Consider the following 18,860-nt stretch of genomic DNA (forward strand, 5'->3'; position numbering starts at 1 on the left):
TGGTTGCTAGAAAAAACTGGCTGTGGTTTTATATGAAAGGTTGGTGAGAGCCAACTCAACATTTAAAGCTATGTGCAGCTGGGGAACCAAACAATGAGCCAAAAGAGGCTAAAAGCTGCTAAACTGTGCCATGGTATAGAGTTAGGCATTTATTCTGAAAGGGTGCGACACTACTAGTGACCCTTTTACATTACACATAGTCATTTGATTCAATGTAGATATCAGAAATATAGCTTAATAAGGCTATAATCATTGCACCAGCCATGATAAAATGTGATGATTTGATCTGCCCTTTTACAGGCCTCATGGTTTTGAATAGCCTTATCTCTTTTAACTGTGCATGGTAACTGTACATGGAAATTAGCACCATTAGCTTTTGTGATACAGAGTGTTATAGGACATACAGCACACTTGCACATCAGGTCACCAAATGACATGATGTCATTGACTGTGCCGAAGCCAAGCACTGTCAGACTCACTTATGTCCTCCTTTACTTGTCTTTGTGTATTTGCTTTTCATTAATACAGGGCCTTTAATCTTACAGGCCTGCAGCTGATTTAAAACCATACCAAGCAACATGTGTTTCAGTGGTATTTTACAGCAGAACAGGCAGCCACTTCTGTTCACTTGTATAACACATATACAGACTTTTGGACCTCACTGTATGGCTCATCAGGGCACTGTTCATTTTATATATTCAACCTGTTCATTCAAACCAATTTTCTAGCATGCAACTGCACCACATGTGCTCTTATTGAGAGAAGACCTGCCAAGCAGATATGGTGCTGTTTTCACCAGAGGCCAGTGCGTGATATGAGGTCACTAATGGCCGTCTTGCAGACCTACCACTTCAAAGGCTTTCTCGTACCCATCGGGGTTGACAGATGGCAATAGATGGATTCTGGTCTCCTCAACCAGGTGACGTATCCTCTGGTTGCCAGATAGATACTCCAGACACATGAACTGCATCAGCAGGAGGAGTAGCTCCCTTCCCAGCACCTCGTTACCATGGGAACCTGCTGTGTAACGAAACTCTGGTTCACCTGGTCAACAGGTTCATAAAAAGGGAGAGATTGGGGGAAAAGAAAGAGGAAGATTAAATATGCAATCACTGTGACTACATGTGCAGCCACACAGAGAAAAACACTCAGAGGAACACAGTGTGATGTCTCTGATGTTGTTATTATTGTACATTAAATTGAGCAATCACGTCCTGTTGCATCAAAACTTGCTGTTGCCTTAAATACACTCACCAACTTCATGCTCTCCCGGGTTGTCAGAAATCTCTATCGCATACAGCTTGAGACCGCTGTGGCTCTTTCCTATGTTATAGATCCGGGTGATGTTGGGGCACATCTCATTTACCACCTTCATAAGCTGCGGAGCGTAAAATAATCAGGCATCAGCTCTTAATAGATCATATAAAATCTTACCTAAAATATCTTTTACACAATAACAACAATTTTATTCAAACATTAAGAAAAACAGTTTTGAGATATTTTCATGTTTTGCAGCTTCTTCTCCGCAACATGTGAAATATAGTGTGTAACTACATTTCTTGTAGGTCTGGTTTCTAGTTACTTCACAAACAAATGATCTCACACAAAGAAGCCATAATAAGCTCATAGTAAATAGGAAATTGTGCCAAATAACTTATTTTTACTTGTTCTGGAACTTTCTACCATATTTCATGGCCTTCATCGGTCGATGAAGTTGCCACAATATGGACAAGAAGTTATAAAAGTGCTCACAATAATGTAAAGTTTGAATATCTACTGTTCAATGATAACTCCATCTGCTGAAAGCTCCAGGACAAGCGAGTAAGTTAACCTTGAGTTAAGACTGTTTTGTGATTTCAAGGTAGAGGATAAACTGTCAAGTTCAAAGTATAGATGGTAAATTTGTTCAAATTAGTTGCTTGTGGATGAGCTAAAAGATGGATGAGCTCATTATCTAATCATTTAATTAGTTATAATCATGAGAGCACACATCACAATCCTGATGAAGCTGAAAAGCTTAGTTTCTGAGTGAAAAAATTAAAATAAATATTTATATTTTTTTACTTATTTCGTCTTGAATATTAGATTCTATAAAGAAATACCTTAAATTTTCAGAGGCTTAAGGTATTTCTACTCTAAATTCTGGGTATTTGAAGCCTCACAATAGTACAAAATAATCTCCATGTTATTAGAAATTTCAAAAGCAATATCACCAGTGCTGTGACACAGACCTTATTTAATATCACTCTAGCAAGTGAGGGAGGCTGTGTGAGAAGCAGTCAAGGTAATTATGAAGACAGGCTCATAGAGGAGCTGATTAAAATAGCAGTGACTATCATTTACCCGTATGGGCATGAGTGAAGACACAAAGAAGTGCAGCAAGGAAAAAGACTAACAAGCTGTTAAGTAGAGCGACTGCATTAATGTCAGAAAGCTGTGTTTACTCATTCTTCCAGCTGCTGCCGAAGAAATTAACCAGTCTGGAGGGATGGAGTTTTAATTAAGTCTGGGTTGAATCTTGACTATTCTAACCAAGTACGCAAACATCTGCTTTTGTTCATTAAACACAAGATTACATCCAGTTTAATAAGACACAGAATCCCCTCGGTAAACATACCTGGGTCGTAGTTAGCGGAATCAATATAGAACATTCTGTTTTAAAGGTCTTTTAATACTACACAACCCAGTGAGTGTTTATTTTTCCTTATGATAAAACTGAATGGTGCTGACGGTGTTTAAATCTGCTTATAGCGACTATATATTTAGGCTAATGCTGTCATTAAATGAGGCTCCTTGGCTGGGATGTGCCATGATAATGGCCAGGGAATGTGCCATCCTCCTCTTTGAAGAATGTGGACAATGTTCTTTCTTTCCACCTCCTTTAAAATGGTTTTCTACTGTCCACGGCAATATCAGTATTCCCAGGGCTACTACATTACAGTCAGTTCGTGATCAGGGAAAGGACAGTCCTTAAGAGATATCTTTTTCACTCCTCTCATGGGGTATGTACTTTATTTGAAAAGTCACAATGGCCTATTTCCACTCTGAGGTCCTTTCACAGCACTATTTAAAGTGCCGTGGACAAGAGGGAGATATGGTACCAAGGTACCTGCATGGAGAAAAGAAATGTCAAGGGTGAAAAGGCTGTAGAAGCTGAGTTTTTAAAAATAGTCCTTCCTTTCTCTGTGAAGGCCTATAGAGGCTGGACACCCAGTGCGACACACATTAGCCTCAAAGGTAACAAAAAAAAAAAGAAAAAGAGAAAGAGAAGACAAGTCTTTTTAATTGTTCATTTTTTTGTGGCTGGGTTAGAAAACCGGGTCGTTGTACGACTCTACAGAGCCAGCGTTAATTGGACTAAGTCTCATTGTGGGTCATAACAGCAGGTTAGGACACCAGTAGCAGACTGTTTGGCACAGGAGGGCCGCTACATTAGAGACGATTACGATTCACAGCACTTGTACCTTCACAATCACTCAGTCACAGGGTACACAGTGACAAATACAGCTGTCCTCCTTGTCGGTACAAACGGGCTACTGTTCATGACAACTATATGAATAAGTAATGACACAACCGAGGAGATGCTGTATGCATTTTCATGTGGCTGGCAGCGCAGGGTTCATTTGTTGCTGTTGCACACTTTGTTCTTGCAAAAGGACACAACTCGTCTGGTGTTGGCTCACAGTTACGCAGGATGTTTTATTGCTCCATGCTCTGGTCTCTTTGCTGAATAAAAAATGAGTAGGCTGTTGTTTCCTGTTCGCTGTGACTCACCTGTCTCATCTCTTTGTAGCTGTGGTGTCTGAAGTCCAAGTCGTCTGTCGTGATGACTTCATTGCGTCTGTGATAATAATTATTTGGATCTGCAGGGAATCAGAAAACATCCAGTAATTGATATTCAGAAATTAAAGAAGGCTTTATTTGTATATTACTTTATTTATAATGATATTTAAGGAAAGAAATGATCAGTCACACCAGGTGTGTAAAGACTATAAAAGCTGAGCATCTGCTCTCTTTCCTCATGTTCAGCCATATTACTAAGAAACATATTTTCTCTATTGTTTATAGTGGTGTCTAGCCTTCCAGAAAGTTCTGGTATTTTGTGCCAAGGTTTCGAGATAAGTGCCTTTGAGGTTTCTGTCGGCATCCCAACACAAAGGACGTGAAATTTAATTTAATGTGTTGTGCTCCCAGCGCTCAAAAGTTACACATTAATAACTCAACAGCAACCTGGCTTTATAGAAACAATGTCCCAGTTACTGTGGATAATCTCGACAGACGTTCCTGTGCCGAGTTTTCATTGGGACTATTTTTTCAGAAGAAAATGTTTCAGTGAAAACTGTCTCAAAACCTGCAGGACATAAAATCAAAACTGCATGGTTTGATACAGAGGTAAGTAGGAAAGCCTGAGGGGTAGGTTTGTGTTTAGGGTGAATTGTCCCTTTAACCAATACAAACATTCAAGTCAGTTAAAAAGGTATGCTTTTTATAAGGGTCACATGGCTTTCAGACTGAAAACAGCCCTGCAGTTAGAAAAAAAAAAATGCAAGTGGCTTTGTTGGCGGGGGCGTGTGGCTTCAGGCACTGGTGAGTCACTGAAATCCAAGAGGTCCAGAGCCAAAACATGGCACAGCAGTTTATAACACTATGAAATAGGAAAGTAAATAATCTGACACAGTCCACATAGGTTAGGGTGGATGGATCAACGCAACCTAAGATTTTAACACAGGAAGCAGCTGTTCATTTACAGTTTCCTCAGCAGTCAACACTGTTTTTTTGATGTTGTTTTTTTTTTTTTTTTTAACCAAGACTGCAGTCTTTCTCCGACTGTAACTATTTATTATTGTTACCATGACAACAAAGGTCTCCTAACCATAACAAAGTTATTATTTTAACCCAAACCACCCAACCAGCTACGTTCTTGAGAGCACTGATCAACATACTGTGTTGTCGTTTAATTTAGAGGATTTTTGGGATGATTATTTAACATTTCGTCACATCGATGACAAGGTAATCTACCTGAGCTTCAGTGTATTTCATTGGCCAACACAGGGCCTTGTCAGATGACTTTTCATTGCTCTGTGGCAAAAGCTGAACCAGATTCTTTTTGTTATTTTTTTGCCGGAGCCCTCAGCGACCCCACTGTATTGATGTAGTAGCCTCATTAGAAATAAATAAGCCTGCTTCATTTTTTTTTCATTCATTCATTTGGAATTATTCATGTGCCTGCTTCGTCCATACAAACCCGTCACCTGGCATAGGACAGCCAAGGATCTCCACTCGCATGCAGATGCTGCCGCTGTGGAACCAAGAGCGAGGGTTGACTCGGATGTATCGAGCAACCACCGGCGCTGGGAAGACGTTCCGGACTGGGATCTCCTTCTCCCTGTTGGCACTGAAGATCTACTGAGGCAAACACATTCAGCCCGATGGTGATTTAACACTGAAGAGCAGGATTTTTCATTTCATTTATTAGTTTATTTCTCAGAAGGTGATGGCTTTCGATCAACAGCTGTATAGGGGCCGAATGTAGCCTACTATGCTAATTGTCATTAATTGTCCTAGATATTAAAAGGCATAAATAAATAAAACATACATTCAACTTTATCTTTAAAGTTGAATGTACTGTATGTATGTTTGCTTTTGGAAATAGAATAAATTGATATCCCTGGGAGTTTATTGTAAATTCTAATGTCCACAGTCGGACTTCTTCTCTGCACCTTTTGGCGTTTTTGAAAGACAAGCAGTGAAGTTTGGCATTTTGCGCAAAGGTAGGGCGAGCTGGTGAGCGGGAAGCTTGTATCGGAGACTAAATCAATGCAGAGGCATTATCTCCCACATCTATGACATCACCAGCCGAGGGAGCTTACGGTTACACCAAAATTTCATTTGTGGGGATGTGAACCACAGCAGGGAGCAACGGAGATATGATTCTACTCAAAAGTATCAACTTAATCAGATCTGCATGTTCACTGATAATGGGATTATTTATGTGGTTGTTATTTTACATCCGATGCATCAGCGATTAGTTGCTGTAGTTTGTTGTCAGGGTATCGCTGTGTTTGGTTTCTGTCTATTCAGTTACTTCAAGTAGAAAAGAGAGGCAAGATGAGGTCCCCATCTGCTTGAGGATCATCAGTATTTACTATTCCCTCTCAGCTCATTAAGCTTGGAAATAAGCAGAGACCCAAAGCTCCCTGTGTAATTGCTCTCAAGCAAGAATTAATTTTTCTGTCTGCTTCCAGTCAGTCAGGGACAGACAAAACAAGACTCCTTATGAAGCTACTATACAGTGAGAAAGAATAATAACGCTCAAGCTCAAAAGCTTTACTTTGTAGATGTTGGGAAATGTGCGTTTTTAAATGTCATGATTGTTACTCACCAAGTCCTTTGAGCCGTTCTTCAGAGTGATCCAGGTGTGGCTGTCGTTGCTCACCATGACCTTGTACGAGGTCACCCAGTCACTTCTGTTATGAGAGGAGGAAAAGAAATATCCTGTCAGGCTGAATTCAATGCAAATGGAGCACTGAGGTGACGGCGAGGAAGTCGCTCAGCACACATCCAGCCGCGCTTAAATCTCACAGGGTGGAAGTCCATTTTAAAAGTAGGAAAATTGGAGAGGAGGTCAAAGAATTTATATTAGAAGTGTCACTTGAGTCTTTTATTATTTAAAGTTTTGGCATCTGATCAAAAGTGAGAGATGATTTTCATCTTAACTGGGTGGAGTTTCGATTCAGAAATTCAGGAAACTTTAGTCTGATATATATAAGTGAATGAACCAAATTTAAAAATCCACAGTCAGACTTTGACTTGGATTTTCTAAAATCCAGGCTATGGCCCTGGCAACAATAATGTAACTTTAACAAAAATCAATAATGAATGGAGGTAAATGGAAAGGCATGGTTGTTCAGAAGTACAGCATGCATTTGAACATGTTCAATACAAATGTAAAGCACACAGGCGTTGCAGTCAAGCTACAACTTACAAGCACACTGGTACGGTCCAATAGAAATAGCATATGTAGAGCACAAGGGGGTGAAAAATCAAAACACGACAGTGTTTTTTTTTTTTATGTCTGTCTGCAAGAAGAGTTCACTGATGACTTAATGTCCCATCATACCAGACAGAGCTCTGCCCGGAGTGTGCAGTATGTAGGCTGGCAGTTGCTCCAATGCTTTTGGATAAAGACATCAGTGCTGAGCTGGTACAGCTTGGCAAGAATTCCCAGTTCTGCTAATTAAAGCGCTGTTATAGACAGAAGCCCCTGAGCTGGCACCACAGACAGCTACATGCCCTACAGAGCTAATTGAGGAGAAATTCTGTCTCAGGAATCAATGTCTTCTTGTGCCCTTAGATCGTGCTGGCCGTGAAGGAAAATTACAAACACAGCCTGATAGAGTATCTCCCCATGCTCTCCAGCTACGCAGCAGTTTCCAGAAGTCTGTGCCACCCTTCCCAATTAAGAAGCACAAAGGCCAAAAGTTGTCAAATATTATTACAGAGCAAAGTCAGAGTAGGTAGATGGTGCGGGAAAATGTGAACAGAAGCAGTTGTTCGTTTTTTTTTTTCTTTTATGAAGAGAAGACCAGCTTAAATGTACAGTAAGTACAGCCTTTCTCTTCAGTTCAACACTATGTTGTTGTACATTGGTCCGGCATTTAACTATTTATTGTTATACTGTATTACCTGTATTATAAGTTTGCAAGTCATGAATGTGTATGAAAGGTGTTGTGGTGGTAGGCGTACAAATAAACTATTTTATTACACATTTTTTAACCCCTATAATGAATATTTTGCATAGCATCAAAATTCATTATTGTAGTGGAAGAACCTTTCATTAATCACTTACTGACATATAACAGCAGAACTGAGAACTAACTTAATACCATATTTTGGTCTGTAAAAGCCATTAAGTCCCCAGCCACATGCATATGGTACAACCTGGCAACCCTTAAGCTGTTGTTATTAATGGATTATCACTGATTTTGAAAGTAAAGGTAAATATGAACATGATTAAATCCATTACTCCTAACCTTTAAAACCTCAGTCAGCAGTCCTTATTCAAAATATTACCTCAAACCTATTACTTCAATTTAGACCACACGCCTGTACAGTGAGGATGAGTTTACTGTATTGTTCCCTGACACAAAAGGAGCTTATACAGTCAGGTCTACAGGAGCATAATGGAGAATCTAGTCTTGTTGAAAAATGTGGGGCTGTATAATTCAAGGTGAAGCACTATGACAACAGGTATGTTTCTCCATAACAAAACACACACACACCTAATCCTTTGTGAGCCTCGAGTGGATTTCTGAATAGCTCATGAAGAGCTCAGCTATGTACTGTACAGCATGTGTTTTCTGTGCGCATGTGAGCATCAAAGGTCAGAATTGACACAAATTCAATCTAGCGTCAACATAACACCGGGTTAACTTTGTTCAGTGGATAGTGGGCAGTAAACCAAACTAAACCCGAGACAATGGATGTTATGACCCAGTGTTATTATTATTTTCCTTCAACCCGAACGATCTATCACACATTTATTGCTGATACGACCTATAGGAGCGTATCAGCAGGCCGCTGGGTCAAATTAGCCATTTTATTTTGTAAATAACACAAAAGTAAATAATGACTCTAACAGCAGGTAAAAATTGATATAATACTCATTGATACTAGGTAAAATTAACGCAGTATTGCTTCTGAGTTTTTTTTACCTAAACTAGGTGAAAACTGACCCAGAGTCAGAAAGAGTGCTACTCTACAATTATACATGAGTCTACATATTTTATCTTTACCTTAAAAACTGTACAAAATAATTTACACTCTGGTATAGTAACTGAGGCGACAGAGGTGAGTAGGTGATTTCAAAATTTAGAGTATATGTTAAAGAAAGTATATGTATATAATTAAAGTCATAAATAATCCCTACTTGTTATATCCCCCCCTTTTTTTACCCTTCATCTGAGTGTGATGAACCAGCTTACAGTCCAGTAAAATCTATTTCCTCCAGTGTTATTTTTATAATGTGGTGACCTTTTAAGAGACATGAAAGAATGAGGCTGCACTCCAATCAATAAATCCTCAATCCCACAGTGAGGGGATCAGAAAAGACTTGTGAAAAGGGCAAACACCAGTGAAGGATCGGCGCCATGTGGAATGAAATTGAAAAGCTTGTTTTGTTTATATTTGTGAAAGTCAAATTTTCCACTTGGGTTTAAAGGAAAATCTAAGAGACATTTGGAGCTTTGGAGCAATTATTGCTGACGGTCAACTTCCAGTTTTCATTTCCCATAGTCATTTTGAAACTCATGCCATATTTAATTTGGCCATGTACGTGTTTTTGGGCTGACATTAGCCAAGTGGTTGTAGCGGCACGGCTCTATGGACAGCAAATTTGGTCTGTCACTTTGTCCACAACTTTGAGCTGGACTGACTTTATCTCAACAAATATTGGATGGATTGCCATGAAATTTTGTACCAACAGTCATACCTCCCAGAGGATGAATCCTACAAACTTGACAAGATTAACTGCTAATCTAAGTATGTTACCAATAAAAAGACAGTCGGCCAGCCAGACAGTCTATTTCCATGAGGGGAGTTCAATTTCTCTTTGTAAACTGAAGGTGATTAGTCAGACATGATGCAGAAGATAAAAATCTAATTAATAATAATGATATATTATGCATATTTTCCACTCATATTTTATCTTTCTTCCATCCTTAGATGGACTATAGTGTTGGTCTGAGATAAGTTGAGTGAATAATGTGGAGCACGATGCCTGCCCTGACCAACTTTTGCAAACAAAAACATAACAAAGCTTAAGAGAAGATTCATATTAAATATCTTGGATTATCTGGCTCTGTGGAAATTGCTTTTCATGTTCTACAAAAATGAAATGATTTAAAACAGCTTCAAGACAGACATCGCCAGGATTTGAAGCAACTTAGGAAAACTGGCACGAAACCCCACCCCCCCACAATTATCCTTTCAAGTCAGCTTGGACAACAAGAAAATCCCCATCCTCACTGTGCGACCATCTGCAACTCTCCATGCATGTCTGCAGGGTTCCTACTCACGACCAGAGGGAGCTCCTGCCTTGTGTGATGACCCCTGTGAACTTTGTCAGCCTCCTGGCATCCACCTCGAACCACTGGAGCGGGTCATCTCTCCCCGCGCACCAGGCCCCGTCATAGAGGTCATCTTCATAAAGGCCTGCCTGCAGGCCAGAAACAGCCGCGTGGAGCACAGTTTTATTCCAGATGTACATGTTGACTCACACACACACACACACACACACACACACACACACACACACACACACACACACACACACACACAAACAGAGTCTATGCATGGTACAGAGCACTGTACTGACAGGCTCTACTTGGCTTTCTTAAAAATGTATGAAAGCTTACTATTCAAGTGTTGACAGTGGAGAGGGTGACGTGTGCAAAAGTCAACAAGGCTGAGATGTTTCGATCTGATCCTCCGACAATCTAAACTATGCTGTTTAGATGAGAATCAGCCAGGCCTGATAAATGTGTTTTCTACCATGATGAAGACAGTATATCGTCTGTATAAAACAGGTGCAGCCTACATAACTCATACTGGGCTAGAGGGAGATAACAAGGGCAAAAAAAGGCCGGTGAAGCTGAATTACAGAAAATGAACTCCGGACACATCTGTGAGACAGGGCTGCCTCTTTCCCGAACCCCAGCATTCCTGAATTTTCTGCAACAGTTTTAGCGCTGTGACGTGTCACTGATGTAACGTGAGGACACGTTTTCTTAACGCTTGCTAGCTCGGTTCAACAGCTGAAAATGTTAAACTAATTATAATGCATTAAAATGCTTCTCCATCCGTAAAGCCTTGTGCTGCACCAGTTGACAATGTTGGCTCAGAGCGAGATGGTGCGAACCGTCACGCACATGCTGTATGCTGACAGGCCACATTGTTCATCTACTTCATCCGAACTTAAACATTGTGTTGACACACAGTTCTGTACATGCTGAGTCTATAATATCGCTGCCTCTTTATCATAACTGCCGAGTCACTTTGAAGTAGGCCTCTCTCGTTATGCCTAAACACAGAATCGTATGAAAACAGACGAATGGGATGTAACACGTCCCCATTTACATATTCTCACTTCAAAGATGAGTTAAAGGTAATTTATTATGTAAATCTAATATCACTACTTACTGATGCTCTGACACATTTGAGGTTTTGTGATCTATATTTGGTTAATATTCAACATCACTGTATTATGTTTCATTAATTTTAAATGTGTTTGGTGTTGACTGAAGCTTTCCTCCAATGAATGTGGCCCTATGTGTTGTGTCTTGGAGAAATGAATTTAAAAATCTTTATCATGAAAAGTAAATGAAGTAAATTTTGGATTATTGAGAATTTTTGGATGAATGCAAATGTCATATTCCTGCAAAGATCCACATCAACTCCTCATAGGTGGCAAAGGCCTGTTAGAGAAGCCCGACACACATCTTCCTGTTGTCAAAGAAGCTGATTGGCTGATCTGACTTCGTGTTGGAATGCGGGTTCAAAATGGGAAAACAAACAAAGAAAAGTCACGTGAACAATCCTTTACTTTTTCATTAACGTGCAGCTAGGAGACGCACGTTCCAGATGTAAGTGCACCACATTCCTAAAGCCAAAATGCACACACTAAGTTTGTTGTTGAAAATGGACGAGAGTTGCAAACGATAGGTTTAGTTTAATGTTCTGTCTGGTAGTTACTGTAGCAGAACGTCTGTAACAGAGTTCAGTGAAATATGAATGAAGGTTTGGCCACGGAACAAGTGATTACATTTTGACGCCAATCCACAGCCAGGTGCAGATCCAGGAGCTTCCATGAACTACTTGCTGGAATGAAAAAAATCTGGCACATGTATACCATAATTGTCTGTTGCTATATGTATTTTGCTGCAGGGTAGCTTTCTTTCATCAACATTTCTTTTGCACTTATTACAATTTTACAGGATATGTGCAATCTCAGTAATATTTCAGTTGTGCCTGTTGGTGTGCGTCTCCCAATATCAAGAGAAAGTTAAATCCATCCCAGTACTGTTGGTGTCTGGAACCTAAACAAACTGTCGCAGCTACAAAAGTGGAAATAAACCAAGTCCACTGGCCGCAGGCCCGATTCAACAGGCAACATCTGCTTTTGATGTGTTTCTCCTGATTTACAGATAATTGTGCTCTAGAATGGACACTATCTCTGTCCCGCCACGATTCCCGACGTGCACACATACATGCACAGGGGTTCACGCGCAGCAAACAATAAATCCATTGTTTTGCTGGTTTCCTGAGACATAGTGCCCCCGCTGTCTTGAGTGAATTAACAGCATGTGTGTGTATGTTTCATTAATTGTGGCGTTGGATTCGGCGCGGCGCAGCCTGCAGAGGATGAGGCTCGCTGCAGACTGTACGCAGGCTAATACCCTCAAAGCACAGCTTGCACTAACAGGAAATACCTCTTCTCCCAGATGCCAGTCCTTTTTTATTAGGTTTGGGGACTTGCCCCTGGTATTGATGGCAACACTATTACTTTCTATGTTGGGTTAGCTTTGAAGTATTAAAAATATGCTGTGAGCTGAAATAGAATGATAATGCCATCCACATTTAACTGAGGAGAAGCAACTTATCACAGCAGACATCTTTCCAAGGAGCATTAATATGAACTTAAACAGATATTAAAATGAAAAGATACCGTTTCCCAGCCGTATTTCTTTGGTATTGCTGCTGGAAAATGATTCCACCAAACATGAAGGCATCCAAGGAAAGGTGAGATTGGCCAGGGTGTAACGTGAGCCCCAATACTTCTGGTAAGCTTACTCAAGCTACGCCAACAATTTATATTCCCGTCTTACCTGAATGTTAAGACGACCTCTGTGTGCACCAAGGCCGTAGCGTTTCGTAGTTGAAGCATGAAGCTGGAAATCATCAATCTTCAGCGTCTCCAATCCCATAGGAGGGCATTCTGGGTAATGAGAATGATAAATTGGCATGTGATGGTAATGTTATGTATCATGTGTGTTGCTTCACTACAGGAGCGTTGCTTTCTGCACAGCACCTGAGTCAGGGGCCCATGCATGCGTTTGTTAATAGCTTGACAAAAATGACTCAACAGTAATGAGCAATTTGGACTTGAGCTCAAATGTGTGAAGCAAACAGGACAGCAGCTGCAGTCTGTTTGCAACTGAGGAGAGCTAATAATACAAGCTCTGTTGAGAAAGGCTAATGCAGTCAACACGTAGTGAGCAGTGAACAGCTTCATCTAATAATGTGAAACGCTCAAATTAAAGCTGAATGCGATTGCTATCATAGCGGCCATTATCTGTGTTGATGTCTCTTTGTTCTGCCTCTCAGCAATACACACACACACGCAAGCATACACGCGTGCACACACACACACAACAAAAACTGAATGTGCACACAATGCTGCGTATAAACAACCCATTCTCTAAAAAACCTGGAAAATTAAACAACAAAAGGAAGAAGCCTGAATGAATGAAATGGAGTTTTAACAGCGTGACCGAGACTTTGATGTTTCAACTGCTGTGAATTTCAAAACATGTCAAGCTTCATGGATGATTAATGACTGTACACTATGAAAGCTTCCCCCTTTTTTCCTTTTTTTTATTTGGTAATTTTGCAATGCACACCTATCACAGCCATCTAACTGCACCCTGAATACATGATTAAATTGTTTAAAAATGACTGGAGCAATATGATTTTATTGAAAGAGAGAAAATGGGACATTGCAGCAGCTGCGGACACAAAACTTTATATGTATTCTCAAAGGTTTTGATTAAACCATAAAATGAGAGGAAACTCTTTCAATATCAGGAAGCGATTGTTATGATTTTCAGCCGTGATTGGATAATGGACTTTCACAGATGATGAGAGTTAGATTTTGTTTTTCACAGTAATCCACAGGCTGTAGAATGAATAAATAAGGATTGGATTAAATAAATAGAAGGTTAATTCTCATACATCACCATACATTTACTTAACACAGCTCATTGTATGCTCAAACACTGCTGTGCACTGTTGGACTAAGAGAGTTTTGGTGCCAGTCATAGCAACAGATAAAGTGACAAACAGGTCAAAATCATAAAAAAAAAAAGTGGTGTGATCCTTTAAGTTTTTGCACAAATTCCTGTAAGATATCTAAAACAAACTACCTACGGCTCCTGTAGAGTCTCACAGCAACTCCCATATATTTGGTGTACAGACAGATTAGAGCAGAGGCAGAAAAATCCTGACCTTTAGTTTCTGCTGAGGGTCAAGCTCCAAGAGCGGTGGATTCAACTGTTCCCATGATGCAACCTAATCACGTCTTCTTGTTTGACCCTCACTGCTATAAACGCCAGTGTCTTCCTAAGTCCACGTCTCCTGCTATAACAAGGCTTTCTGTGTTTTAAAGTGTCCAAGCCCAAGCTGAAATAACCCTGATGACATCACTGTGACCTCATCTGGGTTACAGGGTTATTTTCTCAGACTTGACTCTCGGGCTGTGTCCAAAATCACTCCCTCATCCACTCACTCACTCACTCCCTTTGGAATAGACACTAAATAGTGAGAAGTGAAGTGAGATTTCTGACTTATCATCATCATCGTTGTCATCGTTTTATGTCATCAGCTGCTGAGTTATGCAGCAGTGAGTTGCATCTACTGTATAAAATGTGGTGCATTGCAAAGTGGGATTATGTAGTGGATGAATTTCACGCTCAGAATTCAGACACCCAAATAAAAAGGGTAAATGTAGTGCCGGATACAGACACAGCCTCAGACCTGTTTCTACTGACTCAGTGGTACTCCCCATTACTAGTAAACTGACTGTGATGTGTGTGAAGTTATTGTGATGTGGAGTTAGCTGGGGACACCTAAAGCGGAGGCAGTAGTCACTGTATGGGATGACTGGGAGCTGTGATTCAGACTGCAGTGTGTATGTGTGTGTGTGTGTGTGTGTGTGTGTGACCTTGATGTCTTGCTCTAGGCATGTTGTGTGGCCTCATGCTTAGTCGTGCAGAAATGCCACAATGCAAACACCACTCATCTTGTCATGGGATATGTCATTTCATTTTTTCAGACTTGCTTTGCTCGTCTATTTTTCTTTGAAAAATTTTAAATATCCACTGGGCGATTTGTCTTTTGTTGCCACGTTCCAACAGTCTTATAAAACTGTTGTTAAATTGAATTATTTGAACTTATTGTTTTAGAATTGAATTTTAATCCTAAATCATAAATTCAGATCTGTAGATGATGATAAGGCACAGTGCAGGTCTCTAAAAGAGCCTGATCAATCAATGCAATGAGTCCCATGGCTCATATCTTTACTGGCGGTACTGATGATGGCAATTAGCATTCATCAATATGAATAATCATACTGTAATTAACTCCATGAGCGTGCCAATTATCCTGTTGCAGCCACTGACGCCACAGCAGTGGTCTGTCAGGCAGGCGGCTGTATTCGAGGCATTCCTGCCTTTATTTTGGAAAAACACAGTTTTTAAAAGAGAAGGCTGCACATCACTTAAGAATGTTTTAATTTGCTGCTGGAGGGAGTCTGCAGTTCATTTGAACAAATGCCTGCCTTTAAGTGACTGCAGTAACTGAGATGGTGGTACTAAATAGAGCTCTTTGTGTGAGATTGGCTCATCGTTTACACCACAATGGATATCGCCCAGCGAGGACCAAATGGACAAATCAAGGCTGACGTGTGAAGTTCCCGTTGCCCAGTGGCTCTTTGGGTCAGATGGAGTGGTTTGCAGACTTCCCTGGACCACAGCAACGGAATTTCAGAGCAAGAATTTCCGATTGGGCACCGGTCTGTTTGAACATATGCTTCACATGTCGCTGTCATACAGCCAGGACTGGCTTCACAATGAACACTCAGAGGTGAAACAGGCGCAAAGAGGACAAAGGAATTTTCCTCAAGAATACTGTAGATCTGGACATTTGCTATTACAGTATATATATATATATATATATATATATATATATATATATATATATATGCGTGTGAAGTTGGCAGTAATGTAAATATTTATGTCCATAGAGGAAGCTGGCTTTGCGTTTTATAACTGTTCCATCAGCCTGATATGTCTGAGCCACTGAAGTCAATCGTCAATCACATGCACTGTGATTTTTTTAGAGAAGCCACAGACAAAGAAGATCAGCTTCCAAAATCCACACGCGCATGAGGGAATTTATGTTTGGTGCATAAAGAAAACATAGCTTGAGACCAAATTAGATGCCGCCGTAAAACTCGGGTGTAAAAAAGTTGATTAACAAGCCAGAAACAAAGACAGTGGTAGGACCAGTAAGAGCAGTATCCACAGTAACTCTATACAGCAATAAAACATGTGTTGCTCCACTTGTGAACCTTTATGGCTAAATTTAAAATCCTTTTGGAATCAGACACATGCTGTAAGTCCACGGGCTTTCTGAATGGAGCGATCACAACATATTAGGGACAACCCGGCCCTCGAAGCAGCCCAAAGGATCAAGGTTAGCAGGACAAAAAAAAAAAGATGGGCGTCCGCCATGTTGCAAAGCCCTAAATCATTATCACCATCTGTATGCAATCCTTCACGAGAGGACCCACACAGGAACACAGCATCTGGATTCAACAATAATGTATAATAGAAATGACAAGACACACAGTCAAGGCTTCATATGCTGCTGCTAAAAGCCAAAACCAATTCTGGGATTAAAGTTTAGTCAGGTTATGTATCACAAGTTCTTATTTCACATCTGGTGGAGTGTAATTAATTCATGTTACAATGTTTATGTACCGTAAGCTCCCAAACGAAGAGCTCTTGACCCGTTTTTAACTGATACACTTGGAACAATCGAAACAGGAGCTGAGATTTGCCACTATAAGCTGTAATAGCAATTTTCCTGAGTGTGTTTGATTGAGCGTTTTATTGATCATGAATTCAGCTTTTCATTCGTTTTTTTTGTGTTTTTTTTTTTTTTCCAAAGTTACACGGTCTTACCTTGAGGGATAAATCACAATACAAATCATCAGACAGCTGCAAAGCAAACCTTGATGCAATTTTGACTTTTCAACAGACCAATATTTCAAAAAACCCTCAATAGCATTTTGTCAAGCTCAGCCTTTGTAGCTTGACTGTACATGTGATAAACTGTCATATCTCGGCAGAAACATCTTGTTTCAACACGTTTCTCTGACAACTGATGGGAATAATGAATGAGCTGCTGAAACATCCGCTGAATCAGACTTTGAAAATCACTGCTCGTCTTAGAACCCTGTTTAATGAATTCCCTATTGTTTTGGTATGTGTGGATGTGGCAGCCACTGAGGCTTTGCTACACCTTCAACAATTGCCAAATAATTACAATTTTCAAGGCTAAATAATTTCCTAAGCTGAGTAATAGAGCTCTTGATGTATAGAAAGTGTGTGAATCGTGTGACCCTGATAAATCAGCTGCTACCAGGAGACGCTGGAACGAATTAGGAAAACAGATTGGTGTTGAGTCACAGTTTCAAACCATGAAAACATGATTTTCGGGAGTCTGGGCTGTCCAGATCTCAACTGCGTGGGCTTCTTTGTGCCAGGCATGTCGGCGTTGAGTTCCCAGTTTCCTACATGCATGAATATCCAACTTTCTGCTCCCATTCCCCTAGAGGCAAATTAAAGATGGCAGCCTCTCTGTCTGCCTCGGTAGGTTCCTTACAATAGTTTCAACATAAACACATCAATTCTCCATTGGTCTCCACGCCCAATCTTAACCTCCCAGCATTATTAAATACAGCTTCCCGTTCTGCTGAATGTCTCACACTGTGCAAAAAAAACAAAAAGAAGAAAAAAGTATAATATGGGCAACATCAGCATGTTCAGAGCTGTGGAAAGTCTGAGGTCAAAGTACACGCGCTTTGCCCTAAATCTCGCTTTCAGTCAAGCAAACTTAATCTGTCATCCGACGTGACAGGAAGGCTACTGGGGCATCTTGGCTTCAGCTTAACAAATATACTGTGATCCATGGAAACCAAACACAATGCTTCATAGGCAAAGAGGACATCAGTGCCTCTGTGGCTTGACTCCACTTCTGAGAGCATCATCTTATATTGCCAGACTTTTCCTCTCAGGGAGGGGAAAAAAAAAAAAAGAGAAAGAAAAATTGCTTCTCGAAAACTCTTCGCCTCTCCAAAATATTTGTCATCTCTGAGAAAGTTGGTTTCCTTTTTCCCCATCCTAACAGCTCCTGTGAAAGTGCAGAAATCATCCCCTGAACGTCGGAGGAAGGAAGATGAATTTTTTTGGAGATCATGAATTTCGCACAACAAACGAGAGTGTCAGTGGTTCTTCGACTCACCTTCTTTTGTTGGGTTGTATTGTCCCGCCTCTGAGATGCTGTTCGGGGTCTTCAGGGTGCTTTTCTTGTTCTTCTCTGCCTTTTTGTTGGCTGTTTTCACTAAGGAAGAAAATTACATGAATACAGGAATTTTTTTTAAAGGGGGAATGTAAAAGATTGAGTCACATTCAAAATTGCTGATTCACTGTTGTCAACATAGAGCAGGAAAGCAATAGTGTTGACACAGAAAAGGGGGAAAAAAAAAGAAAAAAAAGCTTTGGCTGGATTCAGTCCTGCACATATGGATGGATTCAGGATTGGGGACGGAACCAAGAGACAATCTCCAGGCACAGGGTTTGAAAGTGTTTAACTCTTACAGTCAGTTACAGCGTATGTCCCTGCTCACAGTGGCGGAGGCAATGGCGCAATTTAATTTGCACTCTCAATTAAGATCTTTAATGCACTTATAATATTTATGAGGTAACAGTCTCAAGGTCCAAATCAATCATGAAAATACC

At 40.4% G+C, this 18,860-nt stretch overlaps 1 protein-coding gene across 1 annotated transcript in view; it reads right to left on the minus strand.

The window, feature by feature from the left end:
• Positions 1–18,860, minus strand: part of cpxm2 (carboxypeptidase X (M14 family), member 2) — a 29,750-nt gene that overhangs the window by 7,909 nt on the left and 2,981 nt on the right. The window contains exons 2-9 of the mRNA XM_023413356.2: positions 18,364–18,462; positions 12,885–12,994; positions 10,077–10,216; positions 6,383–6,467; positions 5,253–5,403; positions 3,775–3,863; positions 1,255–1,378; positions 848–1,044 (exon numbers count right to left, since the gene is read on the minus strand). Of these exons, the coding sequence (XP_023269124.1) occupies positions 848–1,044; positions 1,255–1,378; positions 3,775–3,863; positions 5,253–5,403; positions 6,383–6,467; positions 10,077–10,216; positions 12,885–12,994; positions 18,364–18,462 (995 nt within the window). The remainder of the gene's footprint in view (positions 1–847; positions 1,045–1,254; positions 1,379–3,774; positions 3,864–5,252; positions 5,404–6,382; positions 6,468–10,076; positions 10,217–12,884; positions 12,995–18,363; positions 18,463–18,860) is intronic.

The sequence above is a fragment of the Seriola lalandi genome, unplaced genomic scaffold, assembly GCF_002814215.2.
Source record: "Seriola lalandi dorsalis isolate HSWRI2012SDOR001 ecotype SW California unplaced genomic scaffold, Sedor1 jcf7180002054516, whole genome shotgun sequence".
Lineage (NCBI taxonomy): Eukaryota > Metazoa > Chordata > Actinopteri > Carangiformes > Carangidae > Seriola > Seriola lalandi.